General features: G+C 45.2%; 2 protein-coding genes across 3 annotated transcripts in view; one reads left to right on the top strand and one right to left on the bottom strand.

Annotated features, from left to right (window-relative positions):
* LOC127910360 (uncharacterized) overlaps positions 1–27,814 on the top strand; it is a 295,811-nt gene that overhangs the window by 102,974 nt on the left and 165,023 nt on the right. The window lies entirely within an intron of this gene.
* LOC118399700 (serine/threonine-protein kinase WNK2-like) overlaps positions 1–27,814 on the bottom strand; it is a 68,057-nt gene that overhangs the window by 22,488 nt on the left and 17,755 nt on the right. Inside the window, exons 2-14 of one of the 2 annotated variants that reach the window (XM_052473811.1) lie at positions 20,772–20,944; positions 20,249–20,469; positions 19,788–19,945; positions 18,799–18,887; positions 18,141–18,360; positions 11,821–11,955; positions 11,602–11,710; positions 10,040–10,233; positions 8,341–9,450; positions 7,473–7,646; positions 6,316–6,468; positions 2,280–2,597; positions 1,010–1,062 (exon numbers count right to left, since the gene is read on the bottom strand). In XM_052473811.1, coding sequence (XP_052329771.1) covers positions 1,010–1,062; positions 2,280–2,597; positions 6,316–6,468; positions 7,473–7,646; positions 8,341–9,450; positions 10,040–10,233; positions 11,602–11,710; positions 11,821–11,955; positions 18,141–18,360; positions 18,799–18,887; positions 19,788–19,945; positions 20,249–20,469; positions 20,772–20,944 — 3,107 coding nt within the window. The remainder of the gene's footprint in view (positions 1–1,009; positions 1,063–2,279; positions 2,598–6,315; positions 6,469–7,472; positions 7,647–8,340; positions 9,451–10,039; positions 10,234–11,601; positions 11,711–11,820; positions 11,956–18,140; positions 18,361–18,798; positions 18,888–19,787; positions 19,946–20,248; positions 20,470–20,771; positions 20,945–27,814) is intronic. The other variant, XM_052473812.1, reaches the window with a different exon arrangement.

The raw sequence follows: 27,814 nt of genomic DNA, 5'->3' as shown, positions 1-27,814 counted from the left end.
AAGTCAAGGTATTGGAGTGGTCATTATTGCCACGTTCTGATCTTAGTTCCTTTGTTTTGTCTTTGTTTTAGTATGGTCAGGGCGTGAGTTGGGGTGGGCAGTCTATGTTCTTTTTTTATGATTGGGGATTTCTGTGTTTGGCCTGGTATGGTTCTCAATCAGAGGCAGCTGTCAATCGTTGTCCCTAATTGAGAACCATACTTAGGTAGCCTGGTTTCACCTTTGAGTTGTGGGTGATTATTTTCTGTTCTATGTTTTGTGTATTCACCGCATAGGACTGTTTCGTTTCGTTCGTTGTCGCTTTATTGTTTTGTTCTTTAGTGTTCTGAGTCATAATAAATATCATGAACATTTACCACGCTGCGCATTGGTCCTCCAATCCTTCCTACTACTCCTCCTCCTCCTACATACACTCAAATACTAATTTAGTGTATGTACGCTTCTGAACAACTGGGAATGTGATGAAATAAATAAAAGCTGAAATAAATAATTCTCTCTACTATTATTCTGACATTTCACATTCCATTCTTAAAATAAAGTGGTGATCCTAACTGACCTAAAACGGGGAATTTTTACTAGGATTAAATGTCAGGAATTGTGAAAAACTGAGCTTTAATGTATTTGGCTAAGGTGTATGTAAACTTCAAATGTATATATATATATATATATATAGGTATATATATATAGGTATGCATGTGTATGGATATATATATTTACCCAAACAATAGATGGGGGATTGGAAATGATGCAGACAATTACATTGATGGAAGCAACAATCTACACGCAATATTAATTCTGATCCACCCCTTAAAAAATATATTATAATAATAAAAAATAAAACATTCAGGATTGACAGGGCAAGGTGTCCATTGTCACACAGTGTAGTGTTCTAGGTTTATTATTCACAGATAGTCAGGGTCACTCATTGTATCCACTAAAGCCCCTGTACTGTACATTGGGGAAAAACATCTTAACACTCTAGTCAAGTTCAGAAGGTATGGCCACACACCTGTCATAGCCTGCATAACTGTGAAACGCCATGGGTTTCTCTTGCACTGGCTCCTGGGTGAAAGACAATGGGGTTGTTGGATTCACAAAACATGTCATATGGGGTTGAGTATGCCTGTATCACAAATGGCACACTATTCCTTCCTATATAGTGCACTACATTTGACCATCGCCCATAGGGCACTATGTAGTGAATAGGTGGCCATTTGGGACATAGCCTACATTTACAATATGAGTAGTACATAGCCAACACACAAGATAAGTGTTCCCTGATACATGTATAAGTAGTGTTCACAGTATGTGCTGTGCAGTGTGTGGGAGTTGAGTAAGAATTGTGTCTGTGCTGTACTATAGGATACTGTAGGGAATTATAGGGAACTGTAGGGTAGGGAACTATAGGGTATTGTAGGGAACTGTAGGGTACTGTAGGGAACTGTAAGGAACTGTATGGTATTGTAGGGAACTGTAGGGTAGGGAACTGTCGGGTACTGTAGGTAACTTTGGGGCACTGTAGGTAACTTTGGGGTACTGTAGAGTACTGTAGGGAACTATAAGGAACTGTAGGGTAGGGAACTGTAGGGTACTGTTGGGAACTGTAGGGTACTGTAGAGTACTGTAGGGAACTATACGGTAGGGAACTGTAGGGTACTTTAGGGAACTGTAGGTAACTTTAGGCTACTGTAGGTTACTGTAGGTAACTATACGGTAGGGAACAGTAGGGTACTGTAGGGAACTGCAGGGTAGGGAACTGTAGGGTACTGGAGGGAACTGGAGGAAACTCTAGGGAACTGTAGGGTAGGGAACTGTATGGTACTGTAGAGAACTGTAGTGTAGGGAACTGTAAGGGACTGTGGGGAACTGTATGGTACTGTAGGTAACTAAGGGACTGTAGGGTACTGTAGGGAACTGTAGGGTAGGTAACTGGAGGGTACTGGAGGGAACTGTAGGGAACTGTAGGGTAGGACACTGTAGGGTACTGTGGGGAACTGTAGGGTACTGTAGGTAACTGTAGGGTACTGCAGGGTAGGGAACTGTAGAGAAATGTAGGGAACTGTACAGTAGGTAACTGTAGGGTACTGCAGGGTAGGGAACTGTAGAGAAATGTAGGGAACTGTACAGTAGGGAACTGTAGGGGACTGTAGGGTCCTGTAGGGAACTGTAGGGTAGGGAACTGTAGAAAACTGAAGTGAAATGTAGGGAACTGTAGGGTAGGGTACTTTAGTGAACTGTAGGGAGCTGTAGGGTTGGGAACTGTCTGTGTAGCTACCTACCTCTTGGCTGGCCTCGGGTTGGGAAACGGTAGATATGGACTCAGTTTCCAGGTTCTGCTGAGTCGTGGGCAGGCTGGTACCTTTCTGGGTGCCAGCCTGCTGCAAGGCTGCAGCCAGAGCCGAGAACGGAGCCAGGGGTGTGGCCGGGGCTGGACACTCAGGGAGTGTCTGATCAGACCCGGCTGCAGCAGCAGGGTCGGGGTCAACCATATGCCCCCTCCGGGGAGGGGACAGGACGGCAGGCTGGACGGGGTGGAGCGGGGCCAGTGGTGACACCGGAGCCTCTTCCTGGGGGTCCTGAGGGGCACCAGTCTGGATCTGGAGGGAGGAATAACTTAGAGTACCCTTTTTGCCACTACTGCTAACATTGTACAACCCATAGAAATAGACAGACAGGTCACCTGTCATATAAGTCTGTTTTCGGAACCGGCCACTAGAGGCAACAGTAAGCGCTAGGGTTTTACAAGGGTGTTGTGGAAAGGGATGGTGGATAGACGTATGCATCTCCCTCTGATTCCAAAGGTTGCACGTTCGAATCCAGCGATAGAAAGTAGTTTTAAGATTTTGGTTTTAAGCCTATCCCAAACCCTAAACCTTACCATAACCATTCACAGTTAATGCCTAACCTTAAGATTTCGGAGTTTATTCCTAAACTTCACCTTAAACACTTCAAAATTTGACGTTGCAAAAAATTCAAAATTTGACATTTGATAAATATTGATGAACGTTTAATTCAGACATGAGACTGTGAGTGCTAGTTGTAAATAGAAGGAATGGAACGGGCGTCCCCATTCAAGTCAATGATGGCATAATAGGTGGACTGGAGGCCACCGGGAGCATACCCATAGGAGGGAAGCAGGGATGAAAAGCAGAAAGTAAAAGCAGGAAGTCTACCCATAAATCTTTGAGATTTCCAGTCAAATTGCCAGGTTTAGATGTTCCAATTCTATTTCTATGGTACAACCTACTAGTTCATCCAAATGTGTGTTCTGAACTGTGTTACTGTCCATGTCTTACTGTCCACATTTCAACTTAAAGTAAAAATGCAAAGCCAACATATTTGGAAGGTTTTGTAAATCCAGTATACGTAATGTATTTGGGAGGTTTGCTGTGTTTCAGGCATCATAGTAAGCTACGGTTGTAAATTCCTGTACCTTTCCACAGATTACAAGAAACCCTGGTTAGAGGACTGTGAATGTCCTTACTCCTTCTCACCTAATTCCAGGAATCTTCCAAACGGGATTTCAGGAAAACTAGGTAATTTGGGGGAAATTTCTAGAATTTTACAACCCTACAGTGAGCATTAATTAGAATATTCACATGGAGAGGTCGCTCTGCCACGTGTTTCTCAGGGAGGTGAGCAAATGGGGCGGTAAGGTGTACATTGGAGAGGGGCAGGTGGTAAGAGGGTTGGAGAGGGGGGAGGCCTTGCTGAGGGGTGGCAGGATGGACCGACTGATGCCATGGCTGCTGTCAGGGCATCCTAGGGGGCAAGGTCATGGCAAGCAAGGGGATGGGTACTGCCATGCCTAACGTCTGCTGGGGTTGTTGGGCCAGGGACACTGGGATCTGGGGGGTGCCAACAGTGGTTAGGGAGGGCACAATACAGTAACAGGGGCTGGGGGGACCAGGTACAGGGAGGGAAATCCTTGGGAGGTAGACAGGGCACAATACAGTAACAGGGGCTGGGGGGACCAGGTACAGGGAGGGAAATCCTTGGGAGGTAGACAGGGCACAATACAGTAACAGGGGCTGGGGGGACCAGGTACAGGGAGGGAAATCCTTGGGAGGTAGACAGGGCACAATACAGTAACAGGGGCTGGGGGGACCAGGTACAGGGAGGGAAATCCTTGGGAGGTAGACAGGGCACAATACAGTAACAGGGGCTGGGGGGACCAGGTACAGGGAGGGAAATCCTTGGGAGGTAGACAGGGCACAGAGGAGCCGGGGAGTAGGGGACAAACTCGCATCCGCCTGGTGTCCCCACCATGGCAGGGTAAGACAAGGAGGGAAACTATGGAATAAAAAAAGTGAAATAAACATAATGAAAACGACAGCTTTAATCTCTCTGTTTTCCACAGGCATCAGTTTAGATTAGGAGTGAAACCACCCCTGATCTTAATTCATTAATTAAAGGCCCAATCCATAAATTCTGTGTCCCCAGTGACAACAATATAAAGTACAAACACAATCAACCTGAAACAAAAACAAACAAACAAAACAAGATGTATGATTTTCACGATGGAGAGAAGCCTGTTCCTTTTCTTCATTGGTTTTGCAGTATGTGTGCACTCACAAAGACCTTCCCTCGCTGTCAGTCCTACAGGGCACTTTTTGACCAGAATTCTTACATGTTACTCTCATTACTTATTACTTATTACTTGCGAATGGATTATGCATTTACAGATCAAATCTATATGATATACAGTTGAAGTCGGAAGTTTACATACACCTTAAACTCAATTTTCACATTTAATCCTTGTAAAAACTCAGTAAGTCAGTTAGGATCACCACTTTATTTTAAGAATGTGAAATGTCAGAATAATAGCAGAGAGAATTATTCATTTCAGCTTTCATTTCTTTCATCACATTCCCAGTGGGTCAGAAGTTTACATACACTCAATTAGTATTTGGTAGCATTGGCTTTAAATTGTTGAACTTGGGTCAAATGTTTCTGGTAGCCTTCCACAAGCTTCCCACAATAAGTTGGTTGAATTTTGTCCCATTCCTTCTGACAGAGCTGGTGTAACTGAGTAAGGTTTGTAGGCCTCCTTGCTCCCACATACTTTTTCAGTTTTGCCCACAAATTGTCTATAGGATTGAGGTCAGGGCTTTGTGATGGCCACTCCAATACCAATACCTGTCCTTAAGCCATTTTGCCACACCTTTGCAAGTATGCTTGGGGTCATCGTCCATTTGGAAGACCCATTTGCAACCAAGCTTTAACTTCCTGACTGATGTCTTGAGATGTTGCTTCAAAATATCCACATAATTTTCCTCCTCATGATGCCATCTATTTTGTGAGGTGCACCAGTCCCTCCTGTAGCAAAGCACCCCCATAACATGATGCTGCCACCCCCGTGCTTCACGGTTGGGATGGTGTTCTTCGGCTTGTAAGCCTCCCCCTTTTTCCTCCAAACATAACGATGGTCATTATGGCCAAACAGTTCTATTTTTGTTTCATCAGTGCAGTTGCAGACAGTAGTGTGGCTTTTTTATGGCAGTTTTGGAGCAGTGGCTTCTTCCTTGCTGAGCGGCCTTTCAGGTTATGTCGATATAGGACTCGTTTTACTGTGAATATAGATACTTTTGTACCTGTTTCCTCCAGCATCTTCACAAGGTCCTTTGCTGTTGTTTTGGGATAGATTTGCACTTTTCGCACCACAGTATGTTCATCTCTAGGAGACAGAACGTGTCTCCTTCCTGAGCGGTATGACGGCTACATAGTCCCATGGTGTTTATACTTGCGTACTATTGTTTGTACAGATGAACGTGGTACCTTCAGGCATTTGGAAATTGCTTCCAAGGATGAACCAAACTTGTGGAGGTCTACAATTTGTTTATGAGGTCTTGACTGATTTCTTTAGATTTTCCCATGATGTCAAGCAAAGAGGCACTTTGAAGGTAGGCCTTGAAATACATCCACAAGTACACCTCCAATTGACTCAAATGATGTCAATTAGCCCATCAGAAGCTTCTAAAGCCATGATATCTTTTTAAGGAATTTTTCAAGCTGTTTAAAGGCACAGTCAACTTAGTGTTTGTAAACTTCTGACCTACTGGAATTGTGACACAATTAATTATAAGTGACATAATCTGTCTGTAAACAATTGTTGGAAAAATGACTTGTGTCATGCACAAAGTAGATGTCCTAACCGACTTGCCAACACTATAGTTTGTTAACAAGAAATTTGTGGAGTGGCTGAAAAACAAGTTTTAATGACTCCAGCCTAAGTGTATGTAAATTTCCGATTTCAACTCCATCTGTGTTGCTTGAGCGTCATGAGTCTGTCAAGCGAGACTATCTACTTCCCACCTCTGTATTGATCTGTAGTGGCTCAATAGGGTGTGTGGCCTGGGCAGGCTGCTGTAGAGGGGGAGGAGCACTGCTGGCCAGGAAGGCAGCTGATTGGACAAGACTGGTGGTGATGTCAGAGCACTGCTCAGGTAGAGGCTGACTGGTAGACAACTGTAGTAGGAGAGAGAGATAGAGAGAGAACGAGAGAGAGAGAGAGAGAGAGAGAGAGGGGGAGAGATGGGGAGAGAGGATAGAGGCGAGGGGAGAGAGACAGACAGGCAGGGTGAGTAAACGTCTTGACAAAGTTAATTGAACATCTATATCTGTCCTGTTCCACAAACATAATCTATTGCCTCAAACACTCTGCCTGTCCTGTCACCAAGTCTGGTTGGCAAACAGCCATATCTGTCTGTTTTTTCTGTCTGACCGGTACACGTACCGCACATACACACATGTCACCGGGTCTGGTTGGCCACAAACACATATGCACACACCCACCCACACACAAACACACACACACACACACACACAAACACACACCCACCCACACACAAAGACACACCCACCCACACACAAAGACACACCCACCCACACAAAAACACACACCCACACACACACACACCCACACACAAACACACACCCACCCACACACAAAGACACACCCACCCACACGCAAACACACAAACACACACCCACCCACCCACCCACACACAAACACCCACCCAACCACACACAAACAAACATACATCCACACACAAACACACACCCACCCACACACAAACACACTAACAAACACCCACCCACACACAAACAAACACACACACACCCACACACAAACACCCACCCACACACAAACACACACACATACACCCACAAACAGACACCCACACAGAAACACAAGGCTCCGGGCTCACACATACACACCACAGGGCTTGTCTATGTGTGAATATACTGTACTCACAGCTGAGAACAACAAACATCACAGCCACCTTCATCTCTGCTCATTGAACAGAAGCCTGGGGACAGACAGCATCTGACTGGACTGTCAATATTTTGTTATTAAGAGTCCCACAAACTATCACTTCTCATAGCTACACACTCACAGGTACACACACACATGCACATACACAAACACACATTCACACCCAAGTGTTGGATTCAGAACAGACCCTTACCTCCTGGTTGGGCTGGACAGAAGCAGTAAGCTGTGCCTGTGCCTGTCCAGTGGGGACATGGGCAGCAGCTGGGAAGCTCTGTGTTGCAGCTGGTCTGCTCTTATGTACTGTAGGCCCTGGTGTGGCTGAAGCAGAGATATGCTGATCCTGGGGCTGGGTCAATCCTGTACTGGGCTGGAACACACAGGGGAAAGGCTGGCTTTCAGCTCATGGCTAAGAGGATCTATAACACATCATATAGAACAATCATCTGGAGAAGAAAATGAACATTGAGACCAACACAAAAAAATCATCAGCATCTTCAACTGAGAAATGTTCCTTCACAGGAGCAACACAGGAGTGAATCATTGTGAGCAGGGTTGATATTGCTGCTGGAAACTGCAGGATAAAGGAGCGAGGCTGTTGCAGTAGTAAGGGGATCTACACAGGTGATCCATTATATCATAGAATAAATAGTAATCCGAGACATTCTCTGTCTGCTGAGGAGGGAACAGAAACAGCTAGAACTGGGGCTGAGGGGGAAGTGTTGCAAAATTTCAGTACTTTTCCAAATTACCCAGGTTTTTCAGAAATCACAAGAGGAACATTTCCAGAATCAGGTTGGAATAAACAGGAAATCTGCAATCCTCCGATTTCTGGAAGACCTGGGAAATTTGGGAAAGTTATCGGAACTTTGTAATCCTATTGGGGGTGGATTTTGGATTGGGAAGTAAGGTTGCGCTTGGTCATCATGGGAGGGACAGAGGAAGCTGAGCAAAGCAGGAAGAAGAACCAGCCCCATGCCCCTGCTGCAGCTAGGTCGGGTGTCGCTATGGCATCTGATGGGCATGGACAAAGTTCAATCAAGCCTGTCGTATCCCTGACCTACCATTGTGCCACCTGGACCACCTGGTCTGCCTTCGCTGTCATGTGGCGATAGAAGCAGGGCCTTTTCCAAACTCAGGCCCAAGCCCAAGCCCTGGTCTTGATTAGAATGCTCAGGCACAGGAGAGGTGGGCTGGCTTTGGCCAGGCCAGTAGGCCCTGGTGTCTGGTGGTATAGGGGAGCTGGTCCTGCGAAGCCCAGCCTTTCCATAGCTTTGGCCAGGCCAGTAGGCCCCGGTGTCTGGTGGTATAGGGGAGCTGGTCCTGCGAAGCCCAGCCTTTCCATAGCTTTGGTTGGGCCAGTACAGGGTGTCTATTGGTGTTGGGGAGCTGCTCCTGCGACTGACGATGTGTCTTAGACAGTGGTTGAGCATGGACAGACCTCCACTAGAGGAGCGGACCAATAGGTAAGGAGGTGGGGCAAGATGTGAGGGTGTGGTCCAGAAGGGAGATGGAGGAGCAGACAGGGAGGAGGTGATTGGAGGGATATTGAGCAGTGAGAGGAGGTGGGGGGAGATTGATGGGGGGGTGTGGTCTGGTGAGCACTGGGGAGAGGGAGGGAGGGGGGGCATTTGGGGGTAGCCTAGAGACTCCCCGGTCTCCATCCTGGTCCTCAGTAGAAGGTCAAAGCTCGCACAGGCTCTGCAGGAGTGGGAGTGGGAGTGGGAGTGGGAGTGGGGCAGGGGCAGGTCAGAGGGGCATTGTATGGGCTTTGTAACCAGGATGGCAGGATGTGGGTGATTGACTGATTGACTGATTGAGTCATGGTAGGAACACTGATGATGCTGGGACAGTGGAGTGGACAGGACAGGATCCTGAGGGGGAGGGGGGAGGGAGGCTGCTGCGCACTCCTCTGAAATTTCGTCCCCTTCTCGGCTCCCACGTAGGGTATTTTCTCGTTTGGGACAGAGGTGGCAGTGAGAACGACTCAGTGGCTTAGGGAGAGAGTGGGTCCTGCACATGTCAATCAAGGAGGTGCTTCCACGCCTAGTGCACTGATTGCTCCCACCACAACTCACTGTCCTCTCATTGGTCCCACAACCAGCAAACCAATATTCTGCCCTCTCAGGGGAGAGAAGAGGATTCTGAGATGCAGAGGGCTCACTGAAGTAGTGCTGCTCAGGTCGATCGGACAAAAGAAAACATATTTTAGTTCAGTTTGTCTTTACAAAGACAGAAACTACCCAAAACACAACATAAACAAGGAGCTAGAGAGACAAAGGGTATGTCTGACACTTGCAGTGAGAATACGTTTTGAAATACAGTGAGGGAAAAAGTATTTGATCCCCTGCTGATTTTGTACGTTTGCCCATTGACAAAGAAAGGATCAGTCTATAATTTTAATGGTAGGTTTATTTGAACAGTGAGAGACAGAATAACAACAACAAAAATCCAGAAAAACGCATGTCAAAAATGTTATAAATTGATTTGCATTTTAATGAGGGAAATAAGTATTTGACCCCTCTGCAAAACATGACTTAGTACTAGGTGGCAAAACCCTTGTTGGCAATTGACATGCGTGTTTCTGGATTTTTTTGTTTGTTATTCTGTCTCTCACTGTTCAAATAAACCTACCATTAAAATTGTAGACTGATCATTTCTTTGTCCGTGGGCAAACGTACAAAATCAGCAGGGGATCAAATACTTTTTTGCCCTCACTGTATGAGTTTGAGACAATGGGGTATTTTGTGTGAGAGAACTTACAGGTGGAGACTGGTAGGCCCCCTGATGAAACTGTGTGGTACTAGCATGGGAGTAGGCCACCTGCGGAGGCTGTGCAGTGGGCTGCTGGTAGGCTGCCTGGTGCAGCTGGGCCTGGGACTGCACAGGTGGGCTGTAGACCTGGGGTGTAGATATGGGCTCTGGGAGGGACTGGTAGGGGGCACTGTGCTGACTGTCTAGAATAATAGGGAACAGTGTGTGGAGAAAACATTACGCCAACCTCAGACAAGAGAGAGAGGGGGGGGGGGGGTAGCCACAGAGATGCACTTTCTCCTTTACTGTGAGACATGTTCCTCTACAAGTGATTCATTATTCACAGAAATGACTACATTTATTCAAAATTTTAACTTGTTAAACCCAGAGGACAAACTAAAAATACTCATGGGCGAAGTAGCAATGGCTCCTCTTGCAGCCAAATATGTATTTGCCTGCCATAGCCTGAGGCACACTGAATAATAACATCTGCATAGTGAATAGTAACTTACTTATTATTAGTATTATTGTTATTACTATTATTGTTATTTCTATTATTATTGTTGTTTATCATTCCAAATAGTAGCGGTATGGGTAGTAGGGTGATGAGAATGATAGCAGTTTAATGATGGTGGTGGTAGTAGGAGTAGTAGTAATGATGATGGTAGTTGTAGTACTGATGTAATGGTGAAGATGACAGTTATTTAGTTATAAGTTAGATATAGTTTAATTTTCCATGTTTAGCTTGTAATATTTATTACATTTCTACTATATTGTTGTTATTTTTGTATTTACTTTTGTATTATTATTTACTACCATTTTATATTATTATTTGTTATTGTTACTTACTTTTATTACTTTTATTACAATATATATTGTATACATGGTTGCTTCCATGCCAATAAAGCAGCTTGAATTTGAATTTGAAAGAAAGAGATAGCGAAAGCTATAGAGTAAGAAAGAAACAGAGGGACAAAGAGATTAAGCGTCATTATAATTCAAAAGCTGGGAGATGACTCAGAGCTGAGTCACTGGTGCTATTCACACCCTGCAGCAGTCTCTCTCTCTCGCTCTCTCGCTCTCTATCGCTCGCTCACATACACACACTGATCTGCCTTCATGTCCCTCTATCTCTACCTGTCCTCTATAAGCCCTGTAGATATTCATCCGGATTACTTTGAACAGATCGGCCCTGCCTCAAGAGAAGGTGACACGTGTATGTATAGGTGTGTGTGTTTCAGGTACTTTAAGTGTTGGTCCGTTTTCTTGTATGCACATTCGTCTATGTGTTTGTTTCTTTATTTGTTATAATAATAATAATATAATAATAATATAATAATAATATAATAATAATAATAAATGCCATTTAGCAGACGCTTTTATCCAAAGCGACTTACAGTCATGTGTGCATACATTCTACGTATGGGTGGTCCCGGGAATCGAACCCACTACCCTGGCGTTACAAGCACCATGCTCTACCAACTGAGCCACAGAAGGAACATGTGGAACAGGAACATTTCCTGTGTCTCTGTCTTTGCTATTAGTTCAGAGGCTGCAGAGCAGGTTCTTACATGGGGCCGGCAGGCTGCAGAGCAGGGTAAGGGGCTGGTCACCCTCTTCCTCCTCAGACTCTGCTGGGGCCAGTGGCGCCCCCTGTGGTGGTAACCCCATGCTGGGCCACTGCAGCAGAGTTGTTCATTTGGTTAATAATAATATGATAACATTGATTCAGACAGACAAATAAAGGAACAAATTAAAAACCAACATCAACCATGACAAAAAGAACAAACCTGTAGCAGGTTCTGGGTCTGGGTGTCGACTGCAGGGACGGTCCGATCCCTCCTCCATTTGATGAGAGCCACTCGGTCCTTGATGGACTTTCCTACTATCTTCACATCGCTGTCCAGGAAGAAGCCCGACTCCACCTACAACAGAGAGGCACTAAAGGGAGTGCAATGTGACGCAGCATGGCAACGTAAATGTGATTGGTCAAGAATCCCCATGCTCCAAATGTTACCCATTTCTCCATTCATCTTCTCTACTGTTTAGGGTCTTTCACTAAATCAGGGGTGTCAAACTCAAATACCCAGTGGGCCAAAATGTAAAACCTGAACAAAGTCACGGGCCAACATTGAACAAATTAACCTTTTAATATGGACCCAAACAAGTTTTGCTTTAACATTGAATATGGAACAAGCATCGCTTATTACCATACAATATATAATTTAATAGTGGAGACATGCAAAATCGAATTTCAAATGAAAAAACACATCAATGGCATTCATTTATTAAATAAATAAAATTTAAATAAAAATGGTATGCCTCTTTTCTATTTGCTGCCTTCTGATTTAAATACCAAAATCAACTTTTTCCACTGGCTAATAATTTTACAAATAAAATGATAATAAATCAATCAACCATTCAAGCCCATGCCTTGTAGCAAGAAAAAGTGCATAAAGAAAACGTTAATTATTGCACACTGGTCTAATCTGATGTGCCCAAGCCAGATACCTGGCATCTCTTCTTGGATGCTAGTTCATCAATGTCTGGGCTCAAGCTCTGAGCTGAAGAAATCCTCAGTATCGAGCGAAGATGTTCATCAGTCAGACGTCTCCTGTGAGTTGTTTTGGTCATCTTCATCGAGGAGAAAAGTTGCTCGCATAGATAAGTGCTGCCGAACATGGAGAGCATCTGAGCAGCTTGGGTGCGGAGCTGAGGCATTGTGTCAGGGATGAACCGTGGAAACTGTGCGGCGCCCACAGCATCATACTTTGACTTCGCGTGTCGTTGCACTGGAGTTCAATCAGCTCCATTTGGATGTTGGTTGATGCATTTTCCACATCAACTGCGAAGGGATTACTAAGCAGTTCAAACTTGCATTTCTGGGCATCGAAGTCGGCAAATCGCCGGCTAAACTCAGCGGCGAGAACACAGAGTTTTTCAGCAAACTGTGCGCATGGGAACACGGCGGTAGAGATCTGCGCTTTTATGGATTGGCAGCAGGGAAAATGGCAAGGGTTTCCTTGCAGCATCTGATTCTCCCACAGGCACAGTTTAGTTTTGAAGGCCCTCACTGCAGCGTACATGTCTGTGATGATGCGCCCCCGCCCCTGAAGCTGCAGGTTCAGCGCATCGAGATGGCTCGAGATGTCACAGAGAAAGGCCAGCTCACACAGGAACTTTTGCTCCCGGAGCTCTGCTGTATCCTTCCCTTTGGTTTCCAGGAATTGACATATTTCCTCACGCAGCTCGAAACATCTGTTCAGTACTTTTCCTCTGCTTAGCCATCTCACCTCTGTGTGATACGGCACGTCTGCGTATTCCGAACCACACTCCTCCAGAAAAGATTTAAACTGGCGGTGATTTAGACCTTTGGCTCTTATAAAGTTAACTACCTGTGTTACTGTGGTCATAACATGTTCCATCTTTAGGGCTTTGGCACACAGTGCTTCCTGATGTGCTTCCTGATGTATGATGTATGATGTATTTGATGCAGTGGTAAACAGTTAGCTCACCTGCACAGTTCTCTTCCCGCATCTTCTCCCGAACCATGCCCACCAGTCCACTCTTTTTACCGCACATCGCTGGCGCACCATCTGTCGTTAATCCAACGAGTTTATCCCACGGCAGCTTTATTTCAGTTACACATTTGGAAACCTCAAAGATTTCCTTTCCTGTGGTTGTGCCATGCATTGATTTGAATCCTAATAGCTCCTCCGTAACACACAGATTTGAGTCCACTCCACGGATGAAGACTGACAGCTGAGCAGTATCAGATGCGTCGCAGCTCTCATCCACAGCGAGGGAGAACGCAACAAAATCTTTTCCCTTTTCCATCAGCTGGTCATACAGATTGGTGGCAAGATCACATGTGCGATCAGCAACTGTGTTCCTGCTCAGGCTCACGTTTGAAAATGCTTGTTTTTTCTCTGGGCATACGAGGTCACAAACCTTCATCATGCACTTTTTCATGAACTCTCCCTCATTAAAGGGCCGGGCTGTTTTTGCGATCTCTGCTGCCACTATATAACTAGCCTTTACAGCAGCCTCGCTTTGTGATGTGGCTTTTTTAAACATATTCTGTTGTGAAACCAAACTTCTTTTCATCTCCTCTACTTTCTGGCTCCTTTGAGTCATGTCCAGGTCCTTGTATTTGTCATGGTGTTTCGTTTCATAGTGTCGTCTAATGTTGTACTCCTTACTTACAGCCACGTTGACTCCACAAACAAGACAAACAGGTTTGTCTTTTACATATGTAAACAGATATTCTGCCTCCCACTTGTCCAGAAAGCTCCTGTTTTCTGCCTTTCTTTCGCCATTTTTGGGAAGGGTTAGCTCGCTGACAGTTGTAGCGTCTATGTTGCTATGACTACTGTCACAGAGGAGAGAGCGTTTCTGGGTCCTGTCCTGATTGGCGCGCGAAAACAGCAGAGCATTATGGGATTCATAGTATTAGTGGTGAATGCGCTGTATAATACCGGCGGGCCAGCTCTAGTAGTAATTTGGTATTGTCTCGCGGGCCAAATATAATTACCCCGCGGGCCAAATTTGGCCCACGGGCCAGAGTTTGACACCCATGCACTAAATTGTCTTTGCTTTCACTAAACCAGAAGAACCCAGAGTCCACCTACAGAGGACAGAACAGGACACAGAATAGTACAGGACTGGACAGTACACAGAATAGTACAGGACTGGACAGTACACAGAATAGTACAGGACTGGACAGTACACAGAATAGTACAGGACTGGACAGGGCAGGGGAGGATGTGGCAGGGCAATGCAGATAGGACAGGACATGACTTGGCAGGGCAATGCAGACAGGACAGGGAAGGATGTGGCAGGGCAATGCAGACAGGACAGGGAAGGATGTGGCAGGGCAATGCAGACAGGACAGGGAAGGATGTGGCAGGGCAATGCAGACAGGACAGGGAAGGATGTGGCAGGGCAATGCAGATAGGACAGGACATGATTTGGCAGGGCAATGCAGACAGGACAGGTAAGGATGTGGCAGGGCAATGCAGACAGGACAGGGAAGGATGTGGCAGGACAATGCAGACAGGACAGGGAAGGATGTGGCAGGGCAATGCAGACAGGACAGGGTAGGATGTGGCAGGGCAATTCAGACAGGACAGGGAAGGATGTGGCAGGGCAATGCAGACAGGACAGGGAAGGATGTGGCAGGGCAATGCAGACAGGACAGGGAAGGATGTGGCAGGGCAATGCAGACAGGACAGGGAAGGATATGGCAGGGCAATACAGATAGGACAGGACATGACTTGGCAGGGCAATGCAGGCAGGACAGGGAAGGATGTGGCAGGGCAATGCAGACAGGACAGGGAAGGATGTGGCAGGGCCATGCAGACAGGACAGGGAAGGATGTGGCAGGGCAATGCAGATAGGATAGGACATGACTTGGCAGGGCAATTCAGACAGGACAGGGAAGGATGTGGCAGGGCAATGCAGACAGGACAGGGAAGGATGTGGCAGGGCAATGCAGACAGGACAGGGAAGGATATGGCAGGGCAATGCAGATAGGACAGGACATGACTTGGCAGGGCAATGCAGACAGGACAGGGAAGAATGTGGCAGGGCAATGCAGACAGGACAGGGAAGGATGTGGCAGGGCAATGCAGACAGGACAGGGAAGGATGTGGCAGGGCAATGCAGATAGGATAGGACTTGACTTGGCAGGGCAATGCAGACAGGACAGGGAAGGATGTGGCAGGGCAATGCAGACAGGACAGGGAAGGATGTGGCAGGGCAATGCAGACAGGACAGGGAAGGATGTGGCAGGGCAATGCAGACAGGACAGGGAAGGATGTGGCAGGGCAATGCAGACAGGGCAGGGAAGGATGTGGCAGGGCAATGCAGACAGGACAGGGAAGGATGTGGCAGGGCAATGCAGACAGGACAGGGAAGGATGTGGCAGGGCAATGCAGACAGGACAGGGAAGGATGTGGCAGGGCAATGCAGACAGGACAGGGAAGGATGTGGCAGGGCAATGCAGACAGGACAGGGAAGGATGTGGCAGGGCAATGCAGATAGGACAGAGAAGGATGTGGCAGGGTAATGCAGACAGGAAAGGGAAGGATGTGGCAGGGCAATGCAGACAGGACAGGGAAGGATGTGGCAGGGCAATGCAGACAGGACAGGGAAGGATGTGGCAGGGCAATGCAGACAGGACAGGGAAGGATGTGGCAGGGCAATGCAGACAGGACAGGGAAGGATGTGGCAGGGCAATGCAGACAGGACAGGGAAGGATGTGGCAGGGCAATGCAGACAGGACAGGGAAGGATGTGGCAGGGCAATGCAGACAGGACAGGGAAGGATGTGGCAGGACAATGCAGACAGGACAGGGAAGGATGTGGCAGGGCAATGCAGATAGGACAGAGAAGGATGTGGCAGGGTAATGCAGACAGGACAGGGAAGGATGTGGCAGGGCAATGCAGACAGGACAGGGAAGGATGTGGCAGGGCAATGCAGACAGGACAGGGAAGGATGTGGCAGGGCAATGCAGACAGGACAGGGAAGGATGTGGCAGGGCAATGCAGACAGGACAGGGAAGGATGTGGCAGGGCAATGCAGACAGGACAGGGAAGGATGTGGCAGGGCAATGCAGACAGGACAGGGAAGGATGTGGCAGGGCAATGCAGACAGGACAGGGAAGGATGTGGCAGGGCAATGCAGACAGGACAGGGAAGGATGTGGCAGGGCAATGCAGACAGGACAGGGAAGGATGTGGCAGGGCAATGCAGACAGGACAGGGAAGGATGTGGCAGGGCAATGCAGACAGGACAGGGAAGGATGTGGCAGGGTAATGCAGACAGGAAAGGGAAGGATGTGGCAGGGCAATGCAGACAGGACAGGGAAGGATGTGGCAGGGCAATGCAGACAGGACAGGGAAGGATGTGGCAGGGCAATGCAGACAGGACAGGGAAGGATGTGGCAGGGCAATGCAGACAGGACAGGACAGGGAAGGATGTGGCAGGGCAATGCAGACAGGACAGGACAGGGTAGGATGTGGCAGGGCAATGCAGACACGACAGGGAAGGATGTGGCAGGGCAATGCAGACAGGACAGGGAAGGATGTGGCAGGGCAATGCAGACAGGACAGGGAAGGATATGGCAGGGCAATGCAGACAGGACAGGACATGACTTGGCGGGGCAATGCAGACAGGACAGGACAGGAAATAGAAGGACAGGACAGGACATATCAATGCAGAGTGGATAGGACAGGACATGGTAAGGCAATGCAGACAGGGCAGGGAAGGACACAACAGGATAGGACAAAACAAGACAGGACAGATGTTATTACTAAGAACCCTGACTCCACCTACAACAGACAGGTTATCACTAAACAGGGTCGCATATGAACTACTGTGGGAATTAGAATTGATCCGACACCATTTTAGGGACATCAGTTGATGGTCTATCTTTGTATCACAGTCACCCAAAGATAGAAGGTTGCCCCTCCCCACCCCACCGCTCTCAGATGGGACACAGGGTCAGGCGGGGTCAACCGGAATAACTGGTTGTTGTGATCTAAATCAATACCTTCCTGGATCATACCGGCCCGTCCACGAGACCAATGACGATTTACTGATTACATAATGGGTCATTATATCAGGACAGTGTTGGGAGATGAGTCTGTTACTGTCTGTTACTGTCCAGGATCGGTTTGAGCAAGGCGATTTGTAGATCAGTGATTCTGTGCTGTCTGACTGGAATCTCAAAAACACTATTTCATGACTACCACCAATTGTACAACAGCCCCCAGCCCCCAGAGGCATGTTGGCATGTTGGGAGATATAGTCTGCACAGAACAGACGAAACTAAGATCACCATAGCACAGAGAGTGACAGACACTACACTCTAGAGGACACCCCAAGTGGCTAGATCAAAAAAAGAAATTAAACACTTCCCTTATCATAGAACAAAAATATATATTTTGACTCAACAAATAAAGTGTATCTATAGTTCTGTTTCAGTCTACATCATATATCCATATCATACTCTGCAACGGGCACTGCAAATACACCAACCGTTTCTGAACCATGATAACGTGAGCCCTAGCAGAGTTATAATCTCTACATATGGCTCGGCAACTCACCATCTCCTGGGCCACACCCTCTGGGGTCTCTTTCTCCAGGTCAAAGGTGAACTCGATGACCCCGCTGTCCTTGTACTTCCCCTTCAGCTTCTTAGGGTCCTCCACCCACACCTTGAGGGCAATGGAATTCTTTTTCCCATCATCCTCCTCGGCCAGCTCCACCCTTACGCCTGTGTCCTCCGCAAAGAAGGCATGGTTCAAGAGGTCCTTTATGGTGTACCTGAGGACAACCCACATTCAGTACAGTATACACACACACACGCACGTTCACACACACACATAACACTGCTGCTGTGCAAAGGTTATAGTATCCGTCGGATCCAGAGATGTGAAATGTCAGTACACATAAAAACATCAACAGTAGCAGACCCAAATACTGGCACCAACTTCATACCTCAGGACAGAAGCAGTGTGTGTGTGTGTGTGTGTGTGTGTGTGTGTGTGTGTGTGTGTGTGTGTGTGTGTGTGTGTGTGTGTGTGTGTGTGTGTGTGTGTGTGTGTGTGTGTGTGTGTGTGTGTGTGTGTGTGTGTGTGTGTGTGTGTGTGTGTGTGTGTGTGTGTGTGTGTGTGTGGTGCGTATGTGTTGGGTTTTACCATTTAATGCTTTCTATCTGCTCAGTTCTTTACTTTACAGATGGACTTGACTCTATCCACTTACCTCTCTTCCCTCCGATGGCAGATACACTCCCCGATGATCTCCTTAATCTCTGGGTCACTGATCTTATCATAACTGGCAGGCTTCACCCCCTGGAGATGCCAGACACAAATAACAACTATCTTCAGGATGACAAGTACGAAGAATATCATATGATATCTCAAACGTTCTCACACTGACACTCACACTCACATTCAGACACAAAAACAAGAACAATCTTCATGATCACAAACATGAAGAACATTTGTTTATTTTTTGGATCCCCAGTTGCGACAGTTACTCTTCCTGGAGTCCACAAATATTGGGTGATGTCTCCCTGAGTCCCAAAAACAACAACACACACAGCGTTCAACCTGCATTCTTTGTGACAAGATGGCTGACAAATGTCATACCCCATTAAGAACAGATTCCCCGCGGGGCAGTGACATGGTCAGGAAGCTCCCTCTGGAAAAACATATGGGCACATGTTCCAAATATGGGTTCCAAATAGCACCCTATTCCCTATGTACTTCACTGCATAGGGAAAAGTCCATCAAAAGTAGTGCACTATGTAAGGAATAAAATACCATTTGAGACACAGACATGTTCTCCTTAAGTCTCCTTAAGTCATTTCCATGTGTTTGATACCATTCCATTCACTACAATACAGCCATTATTATGAGCCGTCCTCCCTCACCAGCCTCCTGTGCACTTCATTCATACTGGCATCTCTATAGTAACATTAGTGCTACTTTGATATTTCTGAGTGACTCTGTAGAAGCCTGTATCTGTGATCTTATGTAGGTTTGTTTTGTTAGTGCTAACAGCTTGCACCACCATGGTAAACTTTTTAACTATTCACTGTAGATCTGTATGGCTTTGCTGTTAGTGCTAGTAAGTAAACGTTGGCACTAGTAATGGGTGGGTGGGTGGGTTGGTGCTAGTAAGAAAACATTGGTGCTAGCAATGGTGTGGGTGATAGATAAGATTGAAGATGGACTAGCTGGACTCACGCCGGTGACTTTGCGGTAGATCTGAGCAGCGTTCTGGCACTCGGAGTAGGGGTATTCTGAGGTGGCCATCTCCAACATACACATCCCCAAGGCATAGACGTCCACCGCCTCATCATAGTGCTCCTCATACATCTCAGGGGCCATGAACTCTGGGGTGCCTGGGACGACAGGGGTCAGAGAAGAGGGCAAACGTCAAAGGTCACAAGAGTTACAGGGCTCCTTCAGAAAGAAACAGAAGGTTTTTCCTTACACGCTGGAACACACTTATGATAAACATGCTAAGCTAATTCACATATACCTATCCAAAAGAGGCTAATTGAATTCACGAGCAGGTCTCAACAGAATTACTGTCATAATCCATGAAATGCATAGTTACAGTATAGATTCCATACTCTTTTACAGGTGATGTATTTACTACCCTTCCAAGCAGAGCATGAAAGAGCATGATTCCTCATCCTCACCGATGACACTCTTGGCGAAGGAGGTCCTCTTCAGCGTAGCTAATCCCAGGTCTCCTATCTTGACGGAACCGGTGGGGCCGGTGATGAAAATGTTGTCACACTTCAGGTCCCTGTGGATGATGGGAGGGGTCCTGGTGTGGAGGAAGTGGAGGCCCTTTAGGATCTGTCGACACCAGCTCCTCAGAACCTTGGGCTTCATCACCTTGAAACGCTTGAGATACCTGGAAGATAAAGGGCAGACCATCATCATCAAGATTTTCATCATCAAGACCACTAACGTTACAATCCATCTGATAATGAACAACTATCATTCAACTATGAATCAAAATGTGGAGGAACTATTTCATTCCATGAAAACTGACACCAGTGGAATTTTCCCTTGTTTAAAGTTACTCTTTCTTCATTTCATAAGAACAGCTTAGGAAGGAGGTGATACCTTACCTTGTGTTTAATGTTAAGCTCAGCACTGTTGTGTGGGAGTGTGTGTGGGGGGGGGGCATGCTGTTGGTTGTGTGTGTCTCACGTTTTTAGTGTCCCTGAGGTCATGAGCTCTGTCACAAGAACGATGCACTTTCTCCCTTTGACCGGTGACTCCCAGAAGTCATAGAAACGCACAATGTTGGGGTGCTGGAGACCCTTCAACATCTCTGCCTCCTCCTTAAACCTCTGACGCTCCGCTTTAGTCAGTTTACGGTCCTAAGAGAAGAAAGAAGAGAGGGGAAGGTAAAGACAGAAAATAACTAGGGACACAGTTCCTTAAATTCTCTGGCATAACATCATCTCTATAATATATCCATGCTTGTGATTTTGAATATAAAGTATCAATAGAAATATTTACAAATATTGTCACTAATGATTTTATGGGAATTTGACCATGCTGCATTCAAGTTGAAAACATCCATTATTCACTATTCCATTGTCTCAGCAGTTATGTGATTGGACTACAAACCCATTAATGTAGGCTATGTTTGGAGTTAACTTCTTTGTGACAGGGGGGCAGTATTAATAAATATAATAAGGTTCCCAGAGTAAACTGCCTGCTACTCTGTCCCAGATGCTAACATATGCATATTAGTATTGGATAGAAAACACTCTGAAGGTTCTAAAATGGTTTGAATGATATCTGTGAGTATAACAGAACTCATATGGCAGGCAAAAACCTGAGAGAAAATCCAAACAGGAAGTGGGAAATCTGAGGCTTGTAGTTTTTTATCTCAGCCCCTATTGGCGATACAGTGGGATGGATATTGGTTACGTAGCACAGAACAGTTTATATATATACACACACACACACACACACACACACACACACACACACACACACACACACACATCAGACACACACACACACACATCAGACACAGCCTTAAAATAGATTTTGGGGGGATTTGTATCATATGATTTACACGGCATGCCTACAATTTTGAAGAGGCAAAATATTTTTATTGTGAAACAAACTAGAAATAAGACAAAAGAAACAGAAAAATTGAATGTGCATAACTATAACTATTCACCCCCCCCCACACACCTTTTGCAGCAATTACAGCTGCAAGTCCTTTGGGATATGTCTCCATAAGCTTGGCACATCTAGCCACTGGGATTTTTGACCATTCTTCAAGGCAAAACTGCTCCAGCTCCTTCAATTTGGATGGGTTCCTGCTGGTGTACAGCAATCTTTAAGTCATACCACAAATTCTAAGTTGGATTGAGGTCTGGGCTTTGACTAGGCCATTCCAAGACATTTAAATGTTTCCCCTTAAACCACTCGAGTGTTGCTTTAGCAGTATGCTTAGGGTTATTGTCCTGCTGGAAGGTGAACGTCTGTCCCAGTCTCAAATCTCTGTAAGACTGAAACAGGTTTCCCTCAAGAATTTACATGTATTTAGCGCCATCCGTCATTCCTTCAATTGATGAGTTTCCCAGTCCCTGCTGATGAAAAACATCCGACAGCATGATGCTGCCACCACCATGCTTCACTGTGGGGGTGGTGTTCTCGGGGTGGTGAGAGGTGTTGGGTTTGCGCCAGTCATAACGTTTTCCTTGATGGCCAAAAAGCTAAATTTTAGTCTCATCTGACCAGAGTACCTTCTTCCATATGTTTGCGGAGTCTCCCAGATGCCTTTTGGCGAACACCAAACATGTTTGCTTATTTTTTCTTAAAGCAGTGGCTTTTTTCTGGCCACTCTTCCGTAAAGCCCAGCTCTGTGGAGTATGCGGCTTAAAGTGGTCCTACAGACAGATACTCCAATCTCCGCTGTGGAGCTTTGCAGCTCCTTCAGGGTTATGTTTGGTCTCTTTGTTGCCTCTCTGATTAATGCCTTCCTTGCCTGGGCTGTGAGTTTTGGTGGGAAGATCTCTCTTGGCAGGTTTGTTGTGGTGCCATATTCTTTCCATTTTTTAATAATGGATTTAATGGTGCTCTGTGGGATGTTCAAAGTTTCTGGTCTTTTTTTATAGCCCAACCCTGATCTGTACTTCTCTACAACTTTGACCCTGACCTGTTTGGAGAGCTCCTTGGTCTTCATAGTGCCGCTTGCTTTGTGGTGCCCCTTCCTCAGTGGTGTTGCAGACTCTGGGGCCTTTCAGAACTGGTGTATATATACTGACACTTACACATGTGACACTTAGATTTCACACAGGTGGACTTTATTTAATTAATTATGTAACTTCTGAAGGTAATTGGTTGCACCAGATCTAATTTAGGGGCTTCATAACAAATGTTTTGAATACATATGCACACACCACTTTTCAGTTTGTTTGTTTTTTTATAATTTTTTGAAACAAGTAATTTTTTTTCATTTCACTTTACCAATTTGGACTATTTTGTGTATGTCCATTACATGAAATCCAAATAGAAATCTATTTAAATTACAGGTTGTAATGCAACAAAATAGGAAAAACGCCAAAGGGGGTGAATATTTTTGCAAGGCACTGTAAACAAGTTCAGGAGCAAAAATGTCACATACGTTGCATGGACTCAGTCTGTGTGCAGTAATATGATTTATGAATGACTTCCTCATCTCTGTACCCCACGCATACAGTAGAATCATCTGTAAGGTCCCTCAGTCGAGCAGTGAATTTCAAACACAGATTCAACCACAAAGAACAGGGAGGTTTTCCAATGCCTTGCAAAGAAGGGCATCTATTGGCAGATGGGTAAAAAAAAAGAAAAAAAAAGCAGATATTGAATTTACCTTTGACCATGGTGAAGTTATTAATTACCCTATGGGTGGTGTATCAATACACCCAGACACTACAAAAATACAGGCATCGTCCCTAACTCAGTTGCCCGGAGAGGAAGAAAACCACTCAGGCATTAAACAGGCCAATGGTGACTTTAAAACAGTTACAGAGTGTAATGTCTGTGATAGGAGAAAACTGAGGATGGATGAACAACATTGTAGTTACTCCACAATACTAACCTAAATGACAAAGTGAAAAGAAGGAAGCCTGTACAGAATACAAACATTCTGAAACATAAATCCTGTTTGGAAAAGGTTCTAAAGTAATACTGCAAAAAATGTGGCAAAGCAGTTCACTTTTTGTCCTGACTACAAAGTATTAAGTTTGGGGCAAATCCAATACAACACATTACTGAGTTCCACTCTCCATACTTTCAAGCATAGTGGTGGCTGCATCATGTTATGGGAAAGCTTGTAATCTTTAAGGATTGGGGAGTTTTTCAGGATAAAAAAAATAACGGAATAGAGCTAAGCACAGACAAAATCCTAGAGTAAAACCTAGTTCAGTCTGCTTTCCACCAGGCACTGGGAGATGAATTCACCTTTAGGCAGGACAATAACCTAAAGCACAAATCTACAATTGGAGTTCCTTGCCAAAAAGACAGTGAATGTTCCTGAGTGGCTGAGTTACAGTGTTGACTTAAATCTACTTTAAAATCTATGGCACAACCTGAAAATGGTTGTCTAGCAATGATCAACAACCAATTTGACAGAGCTTAATGAATTTTGAAAAGAATAATGGAAAATGTTGCACAATCCAGGTGTGGAAAGCTCTTAGAAACTTACCCAGAAAGACTCACAGCTGTAAGTAGTGCCAAAGGTGCTTCTAAAAAGTATTGACTCAGGGGTGTGAATACTTATGTAAATAAGATATTTCTGTAATTCATTTTCATTAAATATGACAGAATTTCTCAAAACATATTTTTACTTAGTAATTATGGGGCATTGTGTGTAGATGGGTGAGAAAAAAATATTGAATCCAAGGGTGTAACACAACAAAATGTGGAATAAGTCAAGGGGTATGAATACTTTCTAAAGGCACTATAAACACACAGACACATACAAACAAACACACACACATTTTTTTTCAGGGAACCGTGTGCATAGAGTGTTACAGAGTTCCCGATTGCAGAATTAAATCATGTCCATTCACAAGCATGGATTATTGGAGGAAGGTGCCGAGTCGAATTTCACCTAAAGCCCATAACCATCGAAGCTGTCGTATATCCTAACAACTAACATATTAGTAAACAGATGCTAGCCTATTACAGATGTAGGATCTTCATTTGATCACTCCTTTGTTGCTGATAACTTTCTAGCACCATAGGAAATGCAGATGAGCTTCATGATTTACATAAATTCACTGAAAACACGCAATAACACACGGTTATATCAACAGCATTGCACTTCTCATGTAGCCTAATTTTGGCCATTTAATAGTCTAACCACCGATCAAGCAAAATGATGGATTAAACATTCAAATCCTGTTTCTGCAGGATTATTTTGCTGCAACAGTACTGGTCAAATTAAGATCGTACATCTGTAAACCTATCCTTAATTGCCAATACTGTATTTCCTATTCAGGATCCTATTCTGGAAGGAGGTGAATGATGGTAAGGGAGTTGCTCGAGGCTATATAAGGATCATGTGACTGTCTATGGATTTTCTCCAAGGCAGGGTGTGGCACTAACACCATCTGCTTGCCTTACTGAGCTTTGTCATTGTGATAGAAAACAGAGAAGCTAGCAGCACTAGAGTCCTGCTCTAACAGAATGGGTGAGACCCAGAATGAATGTAATTAGCTACGATTAAATACTTATGGGTTTATTGTCTCCGATACACAGCAGCCCGAGCCGATCGCTGTGTATCTTCAAATGACTTGCACAGGCGCACACTCCCCCTTTTTCCCTCTGCTCTCTCTCTGCAGTGGGGAGCGCTTGTGTGTGTGTGTGTGTATATATATATATATAGTGGGGAGAACAAGTATTTGATACACTGCCGATTTTGCAGGTTTTCCTACTTACAAATGCAAATTAATTACTTAAAAATCATACAATGTTATTTTCTGGATTTTGTTTTAGATTCCATCTCTCACAGTTGAAGTGTACCTATGATGAAAGGTACATGCTTTGTATGCATATATATATATATATATATATATATATATATGTTCTCCCCACTGTTATCCTCAGCTGATCAGACACACTGGCAGCTGGCAGTATTTTATTCCCTGAATCATGTTGCATCATCCACTGATCCGAGACAATCAGGACCTGGTAAATCAGTCTGGCCCAGAGATAGGGACCGTGAGAGGGAAACACATCCATGTGATCAGTTGATTTACTAAATAAGTATTAGTACATTTATCAAGTATTTCTGCAGAAGATGTCTTAGACAATCTCGGCTGTATCCCCTTTTTCTTTTCACTCAATTATCTCTCTCTTTTGCTATCTCTTTCATTTCCCTAATATTTCTTTATATATATTTGTTCTCTGTCTCTCTCTCACGCACACACACTTTTGATGTCCTGAGGCCCTGTATCACTGTAGCACAGGAGCACTGAAGGGCGAGGTGTTATCTCCATGGAGAGTATAATTGCTGAATTATCACTCTGCGTCCCCCCACACACATACACACACTCTTTCAGTTTATTAGAGGGAATATCTGCTCTCACAGCCTGCCTAGTTTCTGCCCTACTCCAATCACAGACGTATGCACCTTTAATCTTCCCTCTCTCATCTCATCTCTCCTCTCTATTTTCTCCTCTCTCATCTCTCCTTTCTCCTCTCCCCTCATCTCTCCTCTCCCCTCTCTCATCTCCTCTCCCCTCTCCTTTCTCCTCTCCCCACCCTCATCTCATCTCCTCTCCCCTCTCCTTTCTCCTCTCCCCACCCTCATCTCATCTCCTCTCCCCTCTCCTCTCCCATCTCTCCTTTCTCCTCTCACCTCTCTCATCTCCTCTCCTCTCCCATCTCTCCGCACTCCACTCATCTCTCATCTCCTCTCCTCTCTCATCTCCCCTCTCATCTCCCCTCTCATCTCTCCTCTCATATCATCTCTCCTCTCATATCATCCCTCCTCTCTCATTTGCCAGCAGCATACCACCCTGCATCCCACTGCTGGCTTACTTCTGAAACTAAGCAGGGTTGGTCCTGGTCAGTCCGCTGTCTTCTGGCTGGGATGTTAAACCCATGGCACTTATCGTAAGAGTAGGGGTGTTAACCCTGGTGTCCTGGTTAAATTCCCAACCCGACCCTCATACCATCATGGTCACCTAATCATCCCCAGCTTACAGTTAGCTCATTCCTCTCCCCTGTAACTATTCCCCAGGTCATTTCTGTAAATGAGAATGTGTTCTCAGTCAACTTACCTGGTAAAATAAATCAAATCTCTCCTCTCCCAACATAGAGGACCTGACAGGCTACAGAGGAGACAAAGTCTGTGTCCCAAATGACACCCTATTCCCTTTATAGTTCACTACTTTTAGTGCACTGTATAGGGAATAGGGTGGCATTTGAGATGCACCTTGACTCCCCCTGGGGAACCTAAACAACAAGGGGGCTCCAGGCTAAAATTGTTCCTAAAAAAATAGCCTCTCCAATCCTGGGTCTAACACTGTAACTGCTGCATCAGCTCCATAGCAAAAACACACTTACTGACTGACTGGCTTGCTTGGTTGCTTACTTGCTTGCTTACTTGCTTGCTTACTTACTTCCTTTACTTACTGACTGACTGACTGGCTTGCTTGCTTGCATACTTACTTCCTTTACTTACTGACTGACTGACTGACTGACTTGCTTGCTTGCTTACTTGCTTCCTTTACTTACTGACTGACTGACTGACTGACTGACTGGCTTGCTTGCTTGCTTACTTGCTTCCTTTACTTACTGACTGACTGACTGACTGACTGGCTTGCTTGCTTGCTTACTTGCTTGCTTACTTACTTCCTTTACTTACTTCCTTTATTGTCCCCATGGGGAAATGTTGTTGCAGTGTCATGTACACATTTAAAGTTGCATTTAATACAAAACTAAATTGACAATACAACTTTCATAACAGTTACGCACCAATAAAAATAATAATAGTAAGAAATAAGAAGTAAAACATTAAATAAAAAAGAAGAAAAGACTGGCCTGTTGGCCTTACGGAGTTTTTTTTATTTTTTATTTATTTAACCTTTATTTAACCAGGTAGGCTAGTTGAGAACAAGTTCTCATTTACAACTGCGACCTGGCCAAGATAAAGCATATACAATGTGTGCAAAAGGCATGAGGAGGTAGGCAAATAATTACAATATTGCAGATTAACACATATTGGTGTACAA

The sequence above is a fragment of the Oncorhynchus keta genome, chromosome 21 (genome assembly GCF_023373465.1).
Source record: "Oncorhynchus keta strain PuntledgeMale-10-30-2019 chromosome 21, Oket_V2, whole genome shotgun sequence".
In the NCBI taxonomy this organism is placed as follows: domain Eukaryota; kingdom Metazoa; phylum Chordata; class Actinopteri; order Salmoniformes; family Salmonidae; genus Oncorhynchus; species Oncorhynchus keta.
This window is presented reverse-complemented; position numbering and strand designations above follow the sequence as displayed.